Consider the following 20,448-nt stretch of genomic DNA (forward strand, 5'->3'; position numbering starts at 1 on the left):
CGCGCCACTTGCGAATCCACTGGCGGGGGTGTCTCTCAATTTTTATTTAGCTCCAGTGTCCCCCAGACTGGATGACAGAGAACACGTCTTTGCAGTGTGCATATTGTGCCTGCTCCTAGAAAAGGAAACTCTGCACCCCAATCTATCCCAGTGTCCCCCAGATTAGATGACAGATAACACGTCTTTGTAGTGTGCATATTGTGCCTGCTCCTAGAAAAGGAAACTCTGAACCCCAATCTATTCCAGTGTCCCCCAGACTAGATGACAGAGAACACGTCTTTGCAGTGTGCATATTGTGCCTGCCCCTCGAAAAGGAAACTCTGAACCCCAATCTATCCCAGTGTCCCCCAGACTGGATGACAGAGAACACGTCTTTGCAGTGTGCATATTGTGCCTGCCCCTCGAAAAGGAAACTCTGAACCCCAATCTATCCCAGTGTCCCCCAGACTGGATGACAGAGAACACGTCTTTGCAGTGTGCATATTGTGTCTGCCCCTCGAAAAGGAAACTCTGAACCCCAATCTATCCCAGTGTCCCCCAGACTAGATGACAGAGAACACGTCTTTGCAGTGTGCATATTGTGCCTGCCCCTCGAAAAGGAAACTCTGAACCCCAATCTATCCCAGTGTCCCCCAGACTGGATGACAGAGAACACGTCTTTGCAGTGTGCAGATTGTGCCTGCTCCTAGAAAAGGAAACTCTGCACCCCAATCTATTCCAGTGTCCCCCAGACTGGATGACAGAGAACACGTCTTTGCAGTGTGCAGATTGTGCCTGCTCCTAGAAAAGGAAACTCTGCACCCCAATCTATTCCAGTGTCCCCCAGACTGGATGACAGAGAACACGTCTTTGCAGTGTGCAGATTGTGCCTGCTCCAAGAAAAGTAAACTCTAAACCCCAATCTATTCAAGTGTCCCCCAGACTGGATGACAGAGAACACGTCTTTGCAGTGTGCATATTGTGCCTGCTCCTAGAAAAGGAAACTCTGAACCCCAATCTATTCCAGTGTCCCCCAGACTAGATGACAGAGAACACGTCTTTGCAGTGTGCATATTGTGCCTGCTCCAAGAAAAAGGAAACTCTGAACCCCAATCTATTCCAGTGTCCCCCAGACTAGATGACGGAGAACACGTCTTTGCAGTGTGCATATTGTGCCTGCTCCAAGAAAAGGAAACTCTGAACCCCAATCTATTCCAGTGTCCCCCAGACTGGATGACAGAGAACACGTCTTTGCAGTGTGCATATTGTGCCTGCTCCTAGAAAAGGAAACTCTGCACCCCAATCTATTCCAGTGTCCCCCAGACTGGATGACAGAGAACACGTCTTTGCAGTGTGCATATTGTGCCTGCTCCAAGAAAAGGAAACTCTGCACCCCAATCTATTCCAGTGTCCCCCAGACTGGATGACAGAGAACACGTCTTTGCAGTGTGCAGATTGTGCCTGCTCCAAGAAAAGGAAACTCTGCACCCCAATCTATTCCAGTGTCCCCCAGACTAGATTACAGAGAACACGTCTTTGCAGTGTGCAGATTGTGCCTGCTCCTAGAAAAGGAAACTCTGAACCCCAATCTATTCCAGTGCCCCCCAGACTGGATGACAGAGAACACGTCTTTGCAGTGTGCAGATTGTGCCTGCTCCAAGAAAAGTAAACTCTGCACCCCAATCTATCCCAGTGTCCCCCAGACTGGATGACGGAGAACACGTCTTTGCAGTGTGCATATTGTGCCTGCCCCTCGAAAAGGAAACTCTGAACCCCAATCTATTCCAGTGTCCCCCAGACTGGATGACAGAGAACACGTCTTTGCAGTGTGCAGATTGTGCCTGCTCCTAGAAAAGGACCCTCTGCACCCCAATCTATTCCAGTGTCCCCCAGACTGGATGACGGAGAACACGTCTTTGCAGTGTGCAGATTGTGCCTGCCCCTAGAAAAGGAAACTCTGAACCCCAATCTATTCCAGTGTCCCCCAGACTGGATGACGGAGAACACGTCTTTGCAGTGTGCATATTGTGCCTGCCCCTAGAAAAGGAAACTCTGAACCCCAATCTATTCCAGTGTCCCCCAGACTGGATGACAGAGAACACGTCTTTGCAGTGTGCAGATTGTGCCTGCTCCAAGAAAAGGAAACTCTGCACCCCAATCTATTCCAGTGTCCCCCAGACTGGATGACAGAGAACACGTCTTTGCAGTGTGCAGATTGTGCCTGCTCCTAGAAAAGGAAACTCTGAACCCCAATCTATTCCAGTGTCCCCCAGACTGGATGACGGAGAACACGTCTTTGCAGTGTGCAGATTGTGCCTGCTCCAAAAAAAGGAAACTCTGCACCCCAATCTATTCCAGTGCCCCCCAGACTGGATGACAGAGAACACGTCTTTGCAGTGTGCAGATTGTGCCTGCTCCAAGAAAAGGAAACTCTGAACCCCAATCTATTCCAGTGTCCCCCAGACTGGATGACGGAGAACACGTCTTTGCAGTGTGCATATTGTGCCTGCTCCTAGAAAAGGAAACTCTGCACCCCAATCTATTCCAGTGTCCCCCAGACTGGATGACAGAGAACACGTCTTTGCAGTGTGCAGATTGTGCCTGCTCCAAGAAAAGGAAACTCTGCACCCCAATCTATCCCAGTGCCCCCCAGACTAGATTACAGAGAACACGTCTTTGCAGTGTGCAGATTGTGCCTGCTCCTAGAAAAGGAAACTCTGCACCCCAATCTATCCCAGTGCCCCCCAGACTGGATGACAGAGAACACGTCTTTGCAGTGTGCAGATTGTGCCTGCTCCTAGAAAAGGAAACTCTGCACCCCAATCTATTCCAGTGTCCCCCAGACTGGATGACAGAGAACACGTCTTTGCAGTGTGCAGATTGTGCCTGCCCCTAGAAAAGGAAACTCTGCACCCCAATCTATTCCAGTGTCCCCCAGACTGGATGACAGAGAACACGTCTTTGTAGTGTGCATATTGTGCCTGCTCCTAGAAAAGGAAACTCTGCACCCCAATCTATTCCAGTGCCCCCCAGACTAGATGACAGAGAACACGTCTTTGCAGTGTGCATATTGTGCCTGCTCCTAGAAAAGGAAACTCTGCACCCCAATCTATTCCAGTGTCCCCCAGACTGGATGACAGAGAACACGTCTTTGCAGTGTGCATATTGTGCCTGCTCCTAGAAAAGGAAACTCTGCACCCCAATCTATTCCAGTGTCCCCCAGACTGGATGACAGAGAACACGTCTTTGCAGTGTGCAGATTAGATTCTCACCATATCATTAGTCCAGCTGACACTTTGGGATAGAAATCAGGATGAGATTATACTGACAGCACTATTACACAATACTGAACGCGGGATCACTGTACACTACCTGGTAGGTGACTTCTTTGACACGGCGAGTGAGGTGTTGGAGTGAATGATTACGCTGCTTGTGTTTTCTGGCGCAGCACTATCTGTTCCGGTCTCTCGGTTGTCGCTGGGCTGGTTGTGCTCTACAGGCTCTTTAATATATACAAAAAAAAAAAAAAACAGAGGTTAAATATTGAATTAATAAATGCTTTTCTTTTATTTATAGTATTTACCAATGATTAATGGTATCTGCATATGGCAGATGTTACAACAGAATATTTGTACTTGGTATTCCATTTGCATCTTCTGCGCATTATCTGGGACGCAGCGTATATCAGCCCTGTCACTGCGAGGTTGAGCAATAAAGGTGTAAAAGGACAGTCCTGACCGGTTTTGTCCGAAAGCTGAGACTTAGCTGCCCATGCGTATACAGATCTGGCGGGATGGGTACGTGTGACTGGCGGCGGGATCCCGCCATTTAGATTGCCAGTGGGGGGTGAACGCAACAAAGCCACCTGCGGGCTCACTGTGCTTGCCACAGGTACTAATCCCACTCAGGATAGTGAGGGTTCGGGATATATGGGCCGATACTGTGATGGGCGGATAACTACATCCCGATCTGGCTACTAGGCCCATCCAATTTTCCGTTACACATGAGCAGCCAGATTGGATACATCCAGGCATTTATACTACGGGGCCCTGTTACAGCGGTCAATCAACATTATTGCCCAACCCTGTATTCTGTTAGTTTGAGGTCTTTTACTCCGCTGACATACGGTGGTGCTTGAAAGTTTGTGAACCCTCAGAATTTTCTATACTTCTGCTGAAATTTGACCTAAAACTACCTCAGATTTTCACACAAGTCCTTAAAGTAGATAAATAGACGTTATGGTAAGAACTTACCGTTGATAACGTAATTTCTCTTATGTCCACAGGTATCCACAGGATAACATTGGGATATGCCGGAGCGACAGCGGAAATGGCACCAAACGGTCACAAGCTTTCTGGTCTCCCAGGATGCATTGGGGCTTCACCATATAATCCCGCCCACTGACTCAGTCAAATCAGTTCTTTCCACAGCGATTAGGCAGGAGCATCAGGTAGAAACCTATTTAGGTGATAAGAACACACATGCACACCCTTCCATACAAGAGGGAAGATGTTAGTGATTGTCAAGATCCTCATATCAGGTGCGTCAGGGTGGATACCTGTGGACATAAGAGAAATTACGTTATCAACGGTAAGTTCTTACCATAACGTCTATTTCTCTGGCTGGGTCCACAGGTTATCCACGGGATAACATTGGGATTCCCAAAGCCATTTTTAGTGGTGGGTACGCTCCTGATTAGTCAGGAGAACCTTTTGCCCGAATTCTGCGTTATGAGAGGCAAAAGTATCCAAGGCATAATGTCTGATGAATGTGTTTATGGAAGACCATGTGGCTGCCTTACAAATCTGTTCTGTTGAAGCACCATGTTGTGCTGCCCATGAAGGACCTACCTTACGTGTAGAGTGAGCAGAGACATTAGCCGGAATAGGGAGATCTGCATGAGAATAAGCTTCTGATATTACCATTCGGAGCCATCTCGCCAGCGTCTGTTTACTAGCAGGCCATCCTCTTCTATGGAATCCGTAGAGGATGAAGAGAGAATCTGTTTTCCTGATGGCACTAGTACGATCTATGTAGAGTCTTAATGCTCGGACTACGTCCAGCAACGCTTCTCCCACAGAAAGTCCCGATACCTGAAAAGCTGGGACTACAATCTCTTCATTAAGGTGAAACTCTGAAACCACCTTTGGAAGATAACCAGATCTAGTTCTGAGAACTGCTTTATCTGGAAAAAAACTTAGGAAAGGAGACTTACACGACAGCGCTCCTAAATCTGATGCTCTTCTAGCTGACGCCATTGCCAGTAGAAAGAGTACTTTAGCCATTAACCATTTAAGATCTGCTCTCTTAAGTGGTTCAAACGGAGGTCCCTGAAGGAATTTAAGAACTAGATTCAAATCCCAGGAAGCTGCAGGAGGAACAAATGGAGGTTGAATATGTACAACTCCCTGAAAGAAAGTACGCACATCCTGTAAATCAGCAATCTTTCGCTGAAACCATACAGTTAACGCTGATACTTGAACTCTCAAGGAAGCTACTTTCAAACCCTTATCCAATCCTGCTTGAAGGAAATCCAAAATCCTTGATACTTTAAAAGATCTTGGATTCAAACTTTTTTCACTACACCAATGAGTATAGGCTTGCCATATTCGATGATAAATACGAGCTGAAGAAGGCTTTCTTGCTCTAAGCATAGTTTGAATTACTTGTTTTGAAAATCCTCTAGCTTCTAAGATAGAGGTTTCAACAGACACGCCGTCAAAGACAGACGATCCAGATGGCTGTGACAACAAGGACCCTGCATTAGCAGATCTGGACGCTGAGGGAGCAGTATCGGTGCTTCCACAGACATTTTCAGTAGATCTGTGTACCAATGCCTTCTTGGCCAAGCTGGAGCTATTAGAATTATGGCTCCCCCTTTGCTTGCTTTATTTTTCTCACTACTCTGGGTAACAGAGATATTGGGGGGAACAGATACGCCAGATGAAATTTCCAATTCACTGACAGTGCATCTACAAGGACAGCTCCGGGATCCTTTGTTCTTGATACGTACCTCGGAACTTTGTTGTTTAGACGAGACGCCATAAGGTCTATCTCTGGTAGACCCCATCTGTTCACTAGTGTCTGAAACACTTCTGGGTGTAATGCCCATTCTGTGTCGACTGAGAAAATCTGCTTCCCAGTTCAGTACACCTGGAACAAACACTGCTGAGTTCTGCCCACCTTAGTATGGGAGTTACTTCCTCCATGAATCTTTTGCTGTGAGTTCCTCCTTGATGATTGAGGTACGCTACTGCTGTCGCATTGTCTCAGCGAATCTGGACTGGTCTTCCTTGCAGACTGTCCTTTGCCTGAACTAGAGCCATATATATGGCCCTTATTTCCAACAGATTTATTGGCAGGCGACTTTCCCTTGCGGTCCATTTTCCCTGGAACCACAGGCTTTCAAGTACCACTCCCCAGCCTTGAAGACTGGCATCTGTTGTCAGGACTTGCCATTCTTTTATCCAAAAGGGTCTCCCCTTGTTTAAATGGTCTGTCTGTAGCCACCACGCTAGAGACCTTTTTACGTTTACTGGAAACTTTATCATCTGCTTTTTTATTGTCTGATGATTTCCGTTCCATTTGATCAGAATAAGGTGCTGTAGTGGTCTGGAGAGAATTGCGCATATTCCACCATGTCGAAGGTTGATACCATCGGACCCAACAGTCGCATTGCTGCATCGACTGACATTGTCTGAGTGTGCAACGCTTCCTGAGTCATGACCTGCACCTTGACTATCTTTTTCTCTGGTAAGAAAACTCTCTGTAGACCTGAATCCAATATGGCCCCCAAATGAATCATCCGCTGTGACGGATTCAGAGACGACTTTTCCCAGTTTATGAGCCACCCGTGTCTTTGTAGACAAACTACTGTCTGTTGGAGATGGCTCAAAAGTAACTCCTGCGAATGTGCTAGGATTAACAGGTCGTCGAGGTATGGAAATATTCTTATCCCCTGCTTGCGGAGATAAGCTGCCATCACCACCATCATTTTGGTAAACACCCTGGGTGCTGTTGCTAGCCCGAAGGGCAAGGCTTGGAACTGAAAATGTTCCTGGAGGATGGCAAACCTGAGGTAACATTGATGCGACCGTGCTATAGGCACATGTAGGTAAGCATCCCGTACATCCAGAGATACCATGTAATCTCCCGGTTCCATAGCCAACATTATGGAGCGTAACGTCTCCATGTGGAACCTTGGGATCCAAGTGTATTTGTTTAACATTTTCAGATTGAGAATTGGTCGAAATGACCCATTTGACTTCTGGATCAGAAATAGATTGGAGTAAAAACCCCTGTCCCATTTGTGATGGAGGTACTGGGACAATCACACCTGACGGCAGTAATTTTTGGACTGCTTCTTGCAGGGCATTGACCTTCGACTCTATACGAGACGGGATGGTGCAAAAAAATCTTTGAGGAGGCTGCCTCCTGAATGTGAACCCATACCCGTGAGATACCACCTTCTGCACCCAAGCATCTGTTGTCGACTGTTGCCATATGTGTGCAAAATGAAGGAGTCGGCTCCCAACCCTGGAGTCCTACAGGCGGAGGTCCGACTCTTCAGGCTGAGGGTTTCTGTTCAGGCTTGGAAGCTGGCTTTCTATTAGCCAATTGCTTCCTACCCCTGGCCGATCTATTGAACTGGGGTTGCTTAGACTCCTCTTTAGCTTTCGCTTTGCCTTGCCATCGAAATGGCCGAAACTTTGAACCTCTAGTCTTAGGGTTATAACTAGCCGGAAATATTACCTTTTTGGATTCAGCTTCCGATTCTAGAATATCAGACAATTGTTTTCCAAACAATATATTACCCATGAAAGGCAATGCTTCCAATTCTTTCTTGGATTCAGCATCTGCTTTCCAAGTGCATAGGCAAACTGCTCTACGAGCGGCCACTGTCAAGGCTGATGCTTTAGAAGCAATCGTACCCATAGCAATTGCTGCTTCTTCCAAGTATTGGGCAGATTGTCTTAAACGGCCTAAATGATACTCTTGCTCCCTATTAGGAGGAGAGAGATCATTTTCTAGTTCCTCTATCCATTCGCCCATTGCCTTTGCTAGCCAGGCCGAAGCCATAGCAGGTCTTACCACTGCTCCCGAGAGAGAAAATATATTTTTCAAGAAGCTATCTACCCTTCTGTCTGTGACATCATTTAATGAGGTAGATAACAGTGGTAAAGCCGATTTATGCACATGTCGCAGAACATGTGCATCTACTTTTGGAGGAACTTCTCTTTTCGAACAATCCGCAGCTGGAAATGGATAATAAGAATCCCATTTTTTCTGAATTTATACTTTTTACTGGGCATCGCCCAAGATTCTTCCATCATTTCCATCAGATCATCTGACGCTGGGAATTCAGTTTTAACTGTCTTTGTTCGTTTAAACACAGGTGCTTTAGACTTTGACACTGTTTTGGCTGGCTCTTCCAAAGAGAGAACAGCCTTCACAGCATTAATAAGTTCAGCTACATCCTCTGAACTAAAACTTTGCGACTGATCATCATACGGAGTATTTGAATATACTGTATCATCATCTGTTGTATCATCTTGTGTAGTCTGCCACATAGACGCATCTGTCTTAGTCTTGCCTGTCCCTTGGTCACTTGTAGAGGCTACTGTAACCAAACCATAGGAAGGGAGCTGCATGTATGGGTTAATAGTGTAACCTATCCCCTGGGGTGGTGCTGCCGGAGTTAACCTGTCCGCTATTGAAGACAAAGTCTGTGCGAACATATTCCATGGTGGCTCTGCTGGTTGTTGAACCAATTCCTGTTTTTTACTTTGCTGAAAAGCAAAACAGTTCGCACATAACCCCTCATAAGTGACCAACTGGCCTATACCAATTAACACTGTCTTACAAGATAAGCATGTTAGGGATGTAGGAGTGCCTGATAAATTCTCCTCGTCACTTTTGCCGCACACAGACATGGTAATATTCTGTTTATGACTACACAATTTGTGACTGAAAATCACCTATATATAGATATATAGAAGTGAGATCAATCTGACCACAGTGCACCTGAATTGAGGTTCAGAACCGGACTGACAACATATAAAAGTCAGCACACATACTAGCAGTCAGTCACATGTGAGAACATTAGACATTGTCATATGAGAATACAATCATAACATAAACATAATAACTTACAAGCAAGTAGGAAAATTGTATTTCTGTTTTTAACTGTTTTTTTTAAAACATAACATGCAGAAACAACAGTAATATACAGGTCTCATATGCAATATGTACCAAAATTAACAAGTCATACTAACAAGTAGAGATAATTTTTAGTACTGTATACCCTGCCTCCGTAGAGCGGGATACAGGGAGACTCACCACACTTCCATATGCAAACAAAGACGCTCGCAAGACGCTGAGTGGATTCAGACGCTACTGGTGTACACTGCCGTTCTGATAACTGATGAAAGACACGGACGCTCACTAACGGACACGGACGCTCAGTGAATGCCACGTATGAAGATGCTTAGGCCTGCGACTCGGTCTAGGCGGGATCTCTAGTGTACACAACCTGCAGCGTCTAAGCTGCGACCGAGTACCCTCGTGGTAGCGTCTGAGACGGAAGTGAGGTCATTCAGGTCATGGGCGGGAGACGCACGGAAACTTGTCATGAACTTGGGGGAGGGGCGGCCAGGAGAGCGTCTAATTCCCCTGTTGACTTAAACTCTAAGGATCGCGGCCTCTACCTAGTCCTGGCACCTATGATACCTGGAGCGTAGCGCTGTCGCACCTAAGAGTGTTCGGCACATCAACACACTGTTTGTAGTCTCCACAAAATCAGTGTAGCTGTGTCCAGAACCCCTAGTAAGAGAAAATCCATAGACTCACCGTCTCCCCATGCTCCGGCCACAGCCTGGTTACGTCTGCTGGACCTGCTAGAACATCCGACACAGACGCCCGTCGAGACAGCACTGATACCCGAAGGTAAGCGTTGTTGCGACCCGGTGGGGAGTTGTTGGAGCGACTCTTTCTAATATGCGTTTAAGACGCTGTTAAGAAAAGTCACTCAAAAAAACATAGTAAGACTATAAAAATAAAATAATAAAAGCTTCAGGCTGCTTTATATACAGCAGCCCTGTGACCATGCGGCTCCTGCCGCACCAAGCAAAAAACTGATTTGACTGAGTCAGTGGGCGGGATTATATGGTGAAGCCCCGATGCATCCTGGGAGGCCAGAAAGCTCGTGACCGTTTGGTGCCATTTCCGCTGTCGCTCCGGCATATCCCAATGTTATCCTGTGGACCCAGCCAGAGAAAGAAACCAAATCAAACACATGAGACAAAAACATTAGACGTGCTCATCTTTCTATTGAGGAAAATGATCCAATATGACATATTGATAAGGGGCAGAAGTATGTGACCCTTTAGGCTGAGCAGATAATCTGAAGGTGTAATTAGAGTCAGGTATTATCTCTCTATAGGATGACAATCAGGTGTGAGTGGACAATCTGTCTTATTAAAAGCACAGGGATCTATCAAAGTTTGATGTTCACAATGTTTGTTGAAGTGTATCATGCCACGGACAGAGAAGATTACTGAGGACCTCAGAAGAAGAGTTGTTGATGCTCTTCAGACTGGAAAACATTTCAAAACCATCTCTAAAGAGTTTGGACTCCACCAATCAACAGTCAGTCAGATTGTATACCGATGGAGGAAATTCCAGGCCGTTATTACTAGAGATGTGCGTCTGGCACTTTCTCGGGTTTTGTGTTTTGGTTCTAATTCCACTTTCGTGTTTTGATTTTGGATCTGGATGATTTTTGAAAAAAACATAAAAAAACACATAAAATCACAGAATTTGGAGGGAATTTTGATCATACGGTATTACTAACCTCAATAACATTAATTTCCACTCATTTCCAGTCTATTCTGAACACCTCACAATATTGTTTTTAGGCCTAAAAGTTGCACCGAGGTGGCTGTATGATTAAGCTAAGCGACACAAGTGTGCGGCACAAACACCTGGCCCATATCGTCACTGGAATGACTGATGGACAGGACACTACCACTGGTCTAATGCAGCACAACACAGCACCACTGTAAGGGACTTGTGGTTATTATTATTATACGGCAGCAGTGGACATATAGCAGCAGCGTATATCGTCACTGGAATGACTGATGGACAGGAAACTACCACTGGTCTGATGCAGCACAACACAACAACACTGTAGCTGATATTATCTCTTGTATAGATGTGGGTCAGTGGAGTGGAGTTTATTAGCATACATGGCCTGGTGTTTACTTAACACAGGGTAATATAATTCCTTTGATTAGATGTCCAATTAGCTTCAGCTGAAGCCTTTGTAAATTAGAACTAGTATATGTTAGCATTCAGTTATGGGGCAGTTGTCTGCGGGGGCAGTTGTCAGAGTTTAGAAATATACGAAGTTTGGAAATTACAAAGTTAGGAAATTTTAAAAAGAACAGTTAAACCAACAGTTGAACAAACATTGAAAAACATTGGAAAGCAGGTAAATTTACCATTTGATTAACAATTTCCATAAGCATTTTCCTATCTATACTTTTCTCTTTATAAACACCATGCTCCACAGACTTTTTTTCCTCATAGCACTTCATGGTATCCTCTATAAAATGACATCGTCCTTCACTATTCCTGTTATTTATCGCTCTGTACACATTGCAGCCTCATTAATCCACTCCCCTCTTATTAACACTCATGAGCTTTTAACCTATCTATGTACACTAACTGTCACATCCTCTACCTGTCACCATAAGAAACTATCACACACCTCCCCTAACTATACCTATCTCTCTCTTCTTCTGCTTCTACTAGCTGGTGACATATCCCCAAATCCAGGTCCCATCCACATACCACGCTCACATTCAGCTGATTCACAACAGAATATAAAATCAACAAACCTTATCAACATCACTCGTCTCCCATCTACCTCCAAGTCACTAAAATGTGCTTTATGGAATGCACGCTCTGTTTGCAACAAATTAACAGCTATTCATGACCTTTTCATAGCAAACAAATTCAATATGCTGGCTATAACAGAAACCTGGCTCACACAATCAGACACTGCCTCCCCTGCAGCACTGTCACATGGTGGCCTCCACTTCACACACACCCCCAGGCCTGGTAACATCAAAGGAGGGGGTGTTGGAATATTACTATCCAAATGTTACACGCACATTGTTTTACCACCTGTTCCCTCACTCACATTTACATCCTTTGAAGTACACTCTATTAGGATTTTCACCCCTTTCTCTCTGCCTGTTGCAGCTATCTATCGCCCACCTGGGCAACCCAAAAAGTTTCTGGAAGATTTTTCTGCATGGCTCCCTCACTTTCTATCCTCTGACATCTCCACCATCATTATGGGTGATTTCAATCTCTCTATTAACAGTCCACAATCTCCCCATGCCTCTAAACTACTCTCTCTAACCTCCTCTCTTGGCCTCTCCCAATGGACTGACTCCCCTACTCATCAGGAGGGCCACTGCCTTGATCTTGTATTCACCAGACTATGCTCTGTTTCTGAACTCACTAACACTCCTTTCCCTCTCTCAGATCACAACCTTATCACATGCATGCTCTCCTCCATTACTTCAAACACCATGTCCCTAAAGTCTACAAGGACACCTCTTACCCGCAGAAAGATTAACGCTATTAATTTTCAACAACTATCTACCTCTCTGCAACCACTGCTTTCACCAATTTCTACATTCACCTCTCTAGAGACTGCTGTGTCACACCTTAACCAAACTCTAGTAACAGCACTTGATGAAGTGGCTCCAGCTACCCATCACACTCCACGTAGACTTAGATGTCAACCGTGGCACTCTAAATACACTAGACACTTACAAAAACTCTCAAGAAAAGTTGAACGCCAGTGGCGTAAATCTCGTAGTTCAAGTGACTTTCTCACATATAAGACCACCTACCACTCTTATCGTACTGCTCTGGACACTGCCAAACAAACATATTTTCAATCTCTCATCTCTGCTCAAGCCTCTAACCCCAAGCGACTTTTTAATACATTTAAATCACTTCTTGTCCCTCCCTCACCTAACCCACCAGCCACTGTCAGTGCGCAAGATCTTGCTTCCTATTTCAAGGACAAGATTGACAAGATCCGAAATGAAATGGTATGCTCTTCCACAGCAAGTGACCTGCTCAATTCCCTGCCTGAACCCTCTAACACCTTCTCTTCCTTTGATCCTACAAATGAAGATGAAGTATCTGCACTCTTTTCATCTGCCTACTCTAATACCTCTCCCCTTGACTCTATACCCTCACAAATTAGTAAAGCTCTGTCTCCTGTGCTCATCCCAACCTTAACGAAAATCTGTAATCTCTCCCTGTCTACTGGTGTCTTTCCTTCTCTATACAAGCATGCAGTGATTACTCCCATTCTGAAAAAAACAAAACTCTGACCCGAACTCTCTCTCTAACTACCGTCCCATCTCTCAGCTCCCATGCCCCTCCAAGCTACTGGAGAGACTTGCCTACACTCGCCTCACACACTTTCTTAACTCACACAGCCTACTGGACCCACTTCAGTCAGGATTTCGTGCCCAACACTCCACAGAAACAGCACTGACTAAGGTAGTGAATGATTTGGTCACTGCTAAATCTAAAGGACATTACTCTCTACTTATTCTCCTTGATCTCTCTGCTGCTTTTGACACTGTTGACCACTCTCTTCTCATACAGACACTACAATCCCTAGGTATTCAGGACACAGCCCTTTCTTGGTTCTCATCCTACCTATCTAATCGCTCCTTCAGTGTTCGTTTCTCTGATTCCACCTCTACTTCGCTACCTCTCTCAGTTGGAGTACCGCAAGGCTCAGTCCTAGGTCCTCTGCTTTTCTCTATCTATACCACATCTCTTGGCAAACTAATCAACTCTTTCGGATTTCAGTACCATCTGTATGCGGATGATACTCAAATCTACCTATCCTCCCCTGATTTGTCACCATCTGTATTGGGCCGTGTCACTGAATGCCTTTCTGCCATTTCATCTTGGATGACATCTCGCCACCTCAAACTTAATATTTCCAAAACAGAATTAATTATATTTCCACCGGCCAATAGTAGTTTCCAACCTGATATCTCTATCACTGTTGAGAACTCTGCAATCACCCCTACCCCACAAGCTCGCTGCCTAGGTGTCATTCTTGACTCTGAACTGTCCTTTGTTACCCACATTCAATCGGTCTCAAGATCATGTTACATACATCTAAGAAACATATCCAAAATACGCCCTTATCTTACACAAGACACAGCAAAAACTCTAATCCATGCTCTCATTATCTCCCGCATTGATTATTGTAATAGTCTCCTGACCGGTCTTCCCAAACATAGGCTCTCACCACTACAATCCATTTTGAATGCAGCTGCGAGGCTAATCTTCCTTGCCAGACGTTCATCGTCTGCAGATCCGCTCTGTCAGTCCCTCCATTGGTTACCGGTATTCTACCGTATTAAATATAAAATACTTTTACTCACATACAAGGCTATTAACCAAACTGCACCAACATACATCTCTTCACTCATCTCAAAATATCTCCCTACCCGACCTCTCCGCTCTGCACAAGATCTACGTCTCTCATCCACACGCATTACTTGTTCACACTCAAAATTACAGGACTTTATCCGGGCTTCACCCACTCTGTGGAATGCCCTCCCACGCACAGTAAGACTCGCCTCTAGTCTCCAAACCTTTAAATGTTCCCTGAAAACTCACCTCTTCAGACAAGCCTACCAAATTCCAGACCCACCCACATAACCTTCAGTGCTTCCCTATCTAATTACATCCTCTGTAGAGTATTCATAACATCACATATCTTGTCTTTCTTTAGTCTCACACCCTCCTGACACTTGGATAACTTTGTGGGGTATCATCATACAACCCATTAAGAACCTAGCAATCTGGTGGACCATTATGCAATAGGTAGCATCTATCCTTGTGTATCTGTGCCTATTTCCCTATAGATTGTAAGCTTGCGAGCAGGGCCTTCCTACCTCTATGTCTGTCTGTTTTTACCCAGTTTTGTTCTATTACTGTTGTTCTAATTGTAAAGCGCAACGGAATATGCTGCGCTATATAAGAAACTGTTAATAAATAAATAATAAGATTTTACTTACCGATAAATCTATTTCTCGGAGTCCGTAGTGGATGCTGGGGTTCCTGAAAGGACCATGGGGAATAGCGGCTCCGCAGGAGACAGGGCACAAAAAGTAAAGCTTTTCCGATCAGGTGGTGTGCACTGGCTCCTCCCCCTATGACCCTCCTCCAGACTCCAGTTAGGTACTGTGCCCGGACGAGCGTACACAATAAGGGAGGATTTTGAATCCCGGGTAAGACTCATACCAGCCACACCAATCACACCGTACAACTTGTGATCTAAACCCAGTTAACAGTATGATAACAGCGGAGCCTCTGAAAGATGGCTTCCTTTAACAATAACCCGAATTAGTTAACAATAACTATGTACAACTTATGCAGATAATCCGCACTTGGGATGGGCGCCCAGCATCCACTACGGACTCCGAGAAATAGATTTATCGGTAAGTAAAATCTTATTTTCTCTATCGTCCTAGTGGATGCTGGGGTTCCTGAAAGGACCATGGGGATTATACCAAAGCTCCCAAACGGGCGGGAGAGTGCGGATGACTCTGCAGCACCGAATGAGAGAACTCCAGGTCCTCCTTAGCCAGAGTATCAAATTTGTAAAATTTTACAAACGTGTTCTCCCCTGACCACGTAGCTGCTCGGCAAAGTTGTAATGCCGAGACCCCTCGGGCAGCCGCCCAAGATGAGCCCACCTTCCTTGTGGAGTGGGCCTTTACAGATTTAGGCTGTGGCAAGCCTGCCACAGAATGTGCAAGTTGGATTGTGCTACAGATCCAACGAGCAATCGTCTGCTTAGACGCAGGAGCACCCATCTTGTTGGGTGCATACAATATAAACAACGAGTCAGATTTTCTGACTCCAGCTGTCCTTGCAATATATATTTTTAATGCTCTGACAACGTCCAGTAACTTGGAGTCCTCCAAGTCACTTGTAGCCGCAGGCACTACAATAGGCTGGTTCAGATGAAATGCTGACACCACCTTAGGGAGAAAATGCGGACGAGTTCGCAGTTCTGCCCTGTCCGAATGGAAAATCAGATATGGGCTTTTGTAAGATAAAGCTGCCAATTCTGACACTCTCCTGGCAGAAGCCAGGGCTAGAAGCATGGTCACTTTCCATGTGAGATATTTCAAATCCACCTTTTTTAGTGGTTCAAACCAATGAGATTTTAGGAAGTCCAAAACCACATTTAGATCCCACGGTGCCACTGGAGGCACCACAGGAGGCTGTATATGCAGCACTCCCTTAACAAAGGTCTGGACTTCAGGGACTGAAGCCAATTCTTTTTGAAAGAAAATCGACAGGGCCGAAATTTGAACCTTAATAGATCCCAATTTGAGACCCATTGACAATCCTGATTGCAGGAAATGTAGGAATCGACCCAGTTGAAATTCCTCCGTCGGAGTACTCCGATCTTCGCACCACGCAACATATTTTCGCCAAATTCGGTGATAATGTTGCACGGTTACTTCCTTCCTTGCTTTAATCAAAGTAGGAATGACTTCTTCCGGCATGCCTCTTTCCTTTAGGATCCGGCGTTCAACCGCCATGCCGTCAAACGCAGCCGCGGTAAGTCTTGAAACAGACAGGGACCCTGCTGAAGCAAGTCCCTCCTTAGAGGTAGAGGCCACGGATCTTCCGTGATCATCTCTTGAAGTTCCGGGTACCAAGTCCTCCTTGGCCAATCCGGAACCACTAGTATCGTTCTTACGCCTCTTTGCCGTATAATTCTCAATACTTTTGGTATGAGAGGCAGAGGAGGAAACACATACACCGACTGGTACACCCAAGGCGTTACCAGCGCGTCCACAGCTATTGCCTGCGGATCTCTTGACCTGGCGCAATACCTGTCCAGTTTTTTGTTGAGGCGAGACGCCATCATGTCCACCATTGGTCTTTCCCAACGGGTTACCAGCATGTGGAAGACTTCTGGATGAAGTCCCCACTCTCCCGGGTGAAGATCGTGTCTGCTGAGGAAGTCTGCTTCCCAGTTGTCCACTCCCGGGATGAACACTGCTGACAGTGCTATCACATGATTCTCTGCCCAGCGAAGAATCCTTGCAGCTTCTGCCATTGCCCTCCTGCTTCTTGTGCCGCCCTGTCTGTTCACATGGGCGACTGCCGTGATGTTGTCCGACTGGATCAATACCGGTTTTCCCTGAAGCAGAGGTTCTGCCTGGTTTAGAGCATTGTATATTGCTCTTAGTTCCAGAATGTTTATGTGAAGAGACGTTTCCAGGCTCGTCCATACTCCCTGGAAGTTTCTTCCTTGTGTGACTGCTCCCCAGCCTCTCAGGCTGGCGTCCGTGGTCACCAGGATCCAATCCTGTATGCCGAATCTGCGGCCCTCCAATAGATGAGCACTCTGCAACCACCACAGAAGAGACACCCTTGTCCTTGGAGACAGGGTTATCCGTAGGTGCATCTGAAGATGCGACCCTGACCATTTGTCCAACAGATCCCTTTGGAAAATTCTTGCGTGGAATCTGCCGAATGGAATCGCTTCGTAAGAAGCCACCATTTTTCCCAGGACTCTTGTGCATTGATGTACAGACACCTTTCCTGGTTTTAGGAGGTTCCTGACAAGCTCGGATAACTCCTTGGCTTTTTCCTCCGGGAGAAAAACCTTTTTCTGAACCGTGTCCAGAATCATCCCTAGGAACAGCAGACGAGTTGTCGGCATTAACTGGGATTTTGGAATATTCAGAATCCACCCGTGCTGTTTTAGCACTTCTTGAGACAGTGCTAATCCCATCTCTAGCTGTTCTCTGGACCTCGCCCTTATTAGGAGATCGTCCAAGTATGGGATAATTAATACGCCTTTTGTTCGAAGAAGAATCATCATCTCGGCCATTACCTTTGTAAAGATCCGAGGTGCCGTGGACAATCCGAACGGCAGCGTCTGAAACTGATAGTGACAGTTTTGTACAACGAACCTGAGGTACCCCTGGTGTGAGGGGTAAATTGGAACGTGGAGATACGCATCCTTGATGTCCAAGGATACCATAAAGTTCCCCTCTTCCAGGTTCGCTATCACTGCTCTGAGTGACTCCATTTTGAACTTGAACTTCTTTATGTACAGGTTCAAGGACTTCAGATTTAGAATAGGCCTTACCGAGCCATCCGGCTTCGGTACCACAAAAAGAGTGGAATAATACCCCTTCCCTTGTTGCAGAAGAGGTACCTTGACTATCACCTGCTGAGAGTACAGCTTGTGAATGGCTTCCAACACCGTCTCCCTTTCGGAGGGGGACGTTGGTAAAGCAGACCTCAGGAAACGGCGAGGTGGATCTGTCTCTAATTCCAACCTGTATCCCTGAGATATTATCTGCAGGATCCAGGGATCTACTTGCGAGTGAGCCCACTGCGCGCTGTAATTTTTGAGACGACCGCCCACCGTCCCCGAGTCCGCTTGAGAAGCCCCAGCGTCATGCTGAGGCTTTTGTAGAAGCCGGGGAGGGCTTCTGATCCTGGGAAGGAGCTGCGTGTTGCTGTCTCTTCCCTCGACCTTTGCCTCGTGGCAAATATGAATAGCCCTTTGCTCTCTTATTTTTAAAGGAACGAAAGGGCTGCGGTTGAAAAGTCGGTGCCTTTTTCTGTTGGGGAGTGACTTGAGGTAGAAAGGTGGATTTCCCGGCTGTAGCCGTGGCCACCAAATCTGATAGACCGACTCCAAATAACTCCTCCCCCTTATACGGCAAAACTTCCATATGCCGTTTTGAATCCGCATCGCCTGTCCACTGTCGCGTCCATAAAGCTCTTCTGGCCGAAATGGACATAGCACTTACCCGTGATGCCAGTGTGCATATATCCCTCTGTGCATCACGCATATAAAGAAATGCATCCTTTATTTGTTCTAACGACAGTAGAATATTGTCCCTGTCCAGGGTATCAATATTTTCAATCAGGGATTCTGACCAAACTACCCCCGCACTGCCCATCCAGGCAGTTGCTACAGCTGGTCGTAGTATAACACCTGCATGTGTGTATATACTTTTTTGGATATTTTCCATCCTCCTATCTGATGGATCTTTAAGTGCGGCCGTCTCAGGAGAGGGTAACGCCACTTGTTTAGATAAGCGTGTTAGCGCCTTGTCCACCCTAGGAGGTGTTTCCCAGCGCTCCCTAACCTCTGGCGGGAAAGGGTATAATGCCAATAATTTCTTTGAAATTATCAGCTTTTTATCAGGGGCAACCCACGCTTCATTACACACGTCATTTAGTTCTTCTGATTCAGGAAAAACTATAGGTAGTTTTTTCATACCCCACATAATACCCTGTTTAGTGGTACCTGTAGTATCAGCTAAATGTAACGCCTCCTTCATTGCCAAAATCATATAACGTGTGGCCCTACTGGAAAATACGGTTGATTCGTCACCGTCACCACTGGAGTCATCGCCTGTGTCTGGGTCTGTGTCGACCGACTGAGGCAAAGGGCGTTTCACAGCCCCTGACGGTGTTTGAGTCGCCTGGACAGGCACTAATTGATTGTCCGGCCGTCTCATGTCGTCAAACGACTGCTTTAGCGTGTTGACACTATCCCGTAGTTCCATAAATAAAGGCATCCATTCTGGTGTCGACCCCCTAGGAGGTGACATCCCCATATTTGGCAATTGCTCCGCCTCCACACCAATATCGTCCTCATACATGTCGACACACACGTACCGACACACAGCAGACACACAGGGAATGCTCCTAATGAAGACAGGACCCACTAGCCCTTTGGGGAGACAGAGGGAGAGTTTGCCAGCACACACCAAAAGCGCTATATATATATCAGGGATAGCCTTATAATAAGTGCTCCCCTATAGCTGCTTTGTTATATAAAAATATCGCCATAAATTTGCCCCCCCTCTCTGTTTTACCCTGTTTCTGTAGTGCAGTGCAGGGGAGAGACCTGGGAGCCGTCCTGACCAGCGGAACTGTGAGAGGAAATGGCGCCGTGTGCTGAGGAGATAGGCCCCGCCCCTTTTCCGGCGGGCTCGTCTCCCGCTATTTTGAGAAATCAGGCAGGGGTTAAATATCTCCATATAGCCTCTAGGGCTATATGTGAGGTATTTTTAGCCTTTATAGGTACTCATTTTGCCTCCCAGGGCGCCCCCCTCCCAGCGCCCTGCACCCTCAGTGACTGCCGTGTGAAGTGTGCTGAGAGGAAAATGGCGCACAGCTGCAGTGCTGTGCGCTACCTTTAGAAGACTGCAGGAGTCTTCAGCCGCCGATTCTGGACCTCTTCTGTCTTCAGCATCTGCAAGGGGGCCGGCGGCGCGGCTCCGGTGACCATCCAGGCTGTACCTGTGATCGTCCCTCTGGAGCTTGATGTCCAGTAGCCAAGAAGCCAATCCA

The 20,448-nt window shown here is 46.3% G+C and overlaps 1 protein-coding gene across 1 annotated transcript in view; it reads right to left on the bottom strand.

Moving 5' to 3' along the window:
- The window catches only part of CARF (calcium responsive transcription factor), a 236,989-nt gene that overhangs the window by 104,344 nt on the left and 112,197 nt on the right, over window positions 1–20,448 (bottom strand). Inside the window, exon 5 of the mRNA XM_063932231.1 lies at window positions 3,352–3,481. Within this exon, the coding sequence (XP_063788301.1) occupies window positions 3,352–3,481 (130 nt within the window). The remainder of the gene's footprint in view (window positions 1–3,351; window positions 3,482–20,448) is intronic.

The sequence above is a fragment of the Pseudophryne corroboree genome, chromosome 7 (genome assembly GCF_028390025.1).
Source record: "Pseudophryne corroboree isolate aPseCor3 chromosome 7, aPseCor3.hap2, whole genome shotgun sequence".
Classification (NCBI taxonomy): domain Eukaryota; kingdom Metazoa; phylum Chordata; class Amphibia; order Anura; family Myobatrachidae; genus Pseudophryne; species Pseudophryne corroboree.